The 1,976-nt window shown below is 55.7% G+C and overlaps 1 protein-coding gene across 1 annotated transcript in view; it reads right to left on the bottom strand.

The window, feature by feature from the left end:
- SLC22A6 (solute carrier family 22 member 6) overlaps positions 1–1,976 on the bottom strand; it is an 11,226-nt gene that overhangs the window by 3,327 nt on the left and 5,923 nt on the right. The window contains exons 7-8 of the mRNA XM_045297227.1: positions 843–1,057; positions 593–701 (exon numbers count right to left, since the gene is read on the bottom strand). Of these exons, the coding sequence (XP_045153162.1) occupies positions 593–701; positions 843–1,057 (324 nt within the window). The remainder of the gene's footprint in view (positions 1–592; positions 702–842; positions 1,058–1,976) is intronic.

The following is a 1,976-nucleotide window of genomic DNA, read 5'->3' as shown; positions in this document are numbered from 1 at the left end:
GCTGGACACTCCTTTGACATCTCTGATGTTTCTCTCTGAAAAGCTACTGTGATTTTTGGCCTCCCAGTCTCAAGACTGACGTGGGGTTTGAGTCTCATAGCAACAGCAGGCCCCCCCTGACCTTGGCACGTCATAAGGCAGCGCTGCTCTCTACAGCCCATATTGCTACCGAGGATAATGAAGCGGGGTTCCCATGAGAGAAAACGGCTTCTGTGTTTGGGGTTGTTGGCTTCAGGGGTCGCACTTGGTGTAAAGATGGAATTTAGATTTGGGGGAGGTCCGGTGGAGTCTCTCTATTTCTAAGCTGGGCCCTCTGGGCTTCCTGCCCTGGCCCCGTTGGTGGCCTCCTTGGGGATGTTCTTCTAGGCTCAGGTAAGGGCTTGGAGGGCAGCCTCACCTGTGCTGCCTGGGTAGTCATCCAGGCAGTTCCCATTGCGTGGCTATTATATGGTTTGCTCTGAGGGGGGTCCCTGGGCTGGGGTATATTAGACTGTGCTCTGGGGTTTGCCCTGTGGTGCAGGAGAATGCACCAAGATGCAAGCCCCCTATCCCCAACACCCCCCCGCACCTCTGCTGTCCGGCTCCCACTTACCTGATCATTGTGGGATACAGCTCCCCGGTATAGAGGAAGATGCAGTTGAAGGAGGAAGCCAGGCAGCCCTTCCCCAGCACAGCCAGGGAGGTTCGAACAATGGACTGGTCTAGAGAGAAGGGAGTGGGGGTGGAGGATAGAGGGAGCTTTGGAGTGGGAGACTGGGAGGAATTGGCCTCCCCTGCCTTTTCAGAAGGTTGGACCGTGCCAGGGAGTGGAGCCTAGGATGAGGGAGCTCATGGGTACTCACCATGGGGTACCACCCCATTGACCAGGATGCAGATGCCCGCCAGCAGCAGGGAAAAGATTTGGGCAACTCGGCGGCCCAGGGAGTTGATGACTAGGAAGCACATGAGCTTGGCAGGCAGGTCCACGGCCCCAAAGATCACCTGGATTAGGTAGATGCTGACCCCAAAGCCCTGCAGGTCCATGACTAGCCCATAGTAGGCAAAACTTGTGGCAAACCTAGTGGGGAGGAGTACAGAGGGTGGGTGTGATAGGCAGGCTTAAACTGGGAAATGAGGTGGCTTGCCTGGGGAGCCCTGCTGGCTTGCACTCTTGGGTGGCTTCCTACAGAGTCAGCCGTTCCACACGGAGGCTTTGGACTCGCGTAAAGCATTCCCATCCCAGAATCCCACAGGGCCAGTTCTACCTGGTCCTACAGGGTTGCTAGGAGCCAGAAGCAACTCCATGGCAGAGACTTTTGATGGGCACTTTAAGGAGCTGGGCTCGTCCTTGGTTCATATCCCTTCAGACTGCTAGGGCCCCCCTGAAGCATTGGCATAGTCCTCCCATCCCCCAACAGCCCCAGTCTTCCAATAATTAGTGTTCCTGATGTCTCAGGAAATTTGCGCTTGATTGTGATGTAGGATGGGCGTGTTTATCTTATCGAGTGATGCTGGGCCCAGAGAGGCGGACGGGTGGATAGTCACAGCATCTCTTTCAGGCGATGTCGTAGAGAGGCCAGAGCTTTCTCAGACTGGTCCAGGGTCTTGGGGTGAGTGTTGCACCCATGAAACTGACCCGGGCCTGCAAAACGGAGTTTAGGGCACTGCACAGAACCCACCAGTAAGGGTGACTTTCTCCAAATTTGAAGCCAAGAGTTCAGCTGTCATGGGGTGGGGATCGCTGCGGTGATGGTAGGGAGGGGAGCTTCGAAGGGGATTGGGGGGATGTGGCAAGGGGAACGGAAAGGTTGTGGCTTGTCTCGGCCTGGCACCAAAGTGAGCTTTGGCTTCGAATCATCTGTGCCTGCGTTTCTTGTACCTTGAGGTCAGTAATGTTTCTAAATGTTTGGCCAGCCAGGCTGCCCTTTGCTGGAGTCTCCTGATTCTGGGGCCCCCCCCCACCCTTGCTGTGGTGTTTTGTAGATTGGAACATGGTT

Source organism: Echinops telfairi, unplaced genomic scaffold (assembly GCF_000313985.2).
Source record: "Echinops telfairi isolate 266 unplaced genomic scaffold, ASM31398v2 ScPeMD7_7417;HRSCAF=8455, whole genome shotgun sequence".
Classification (NCBI taxonomy): domain Eukaryota; kingdom Metazoa; phylum Chordata; class Mammalia; order Afrosoricida; family Tenrecidae; genus Echinops; species Echinops telfairi.
Note: the sequence above shows the minus strand (reverse complement) of the source record. Positions and strands in the feature narration are given on the sequence as shown.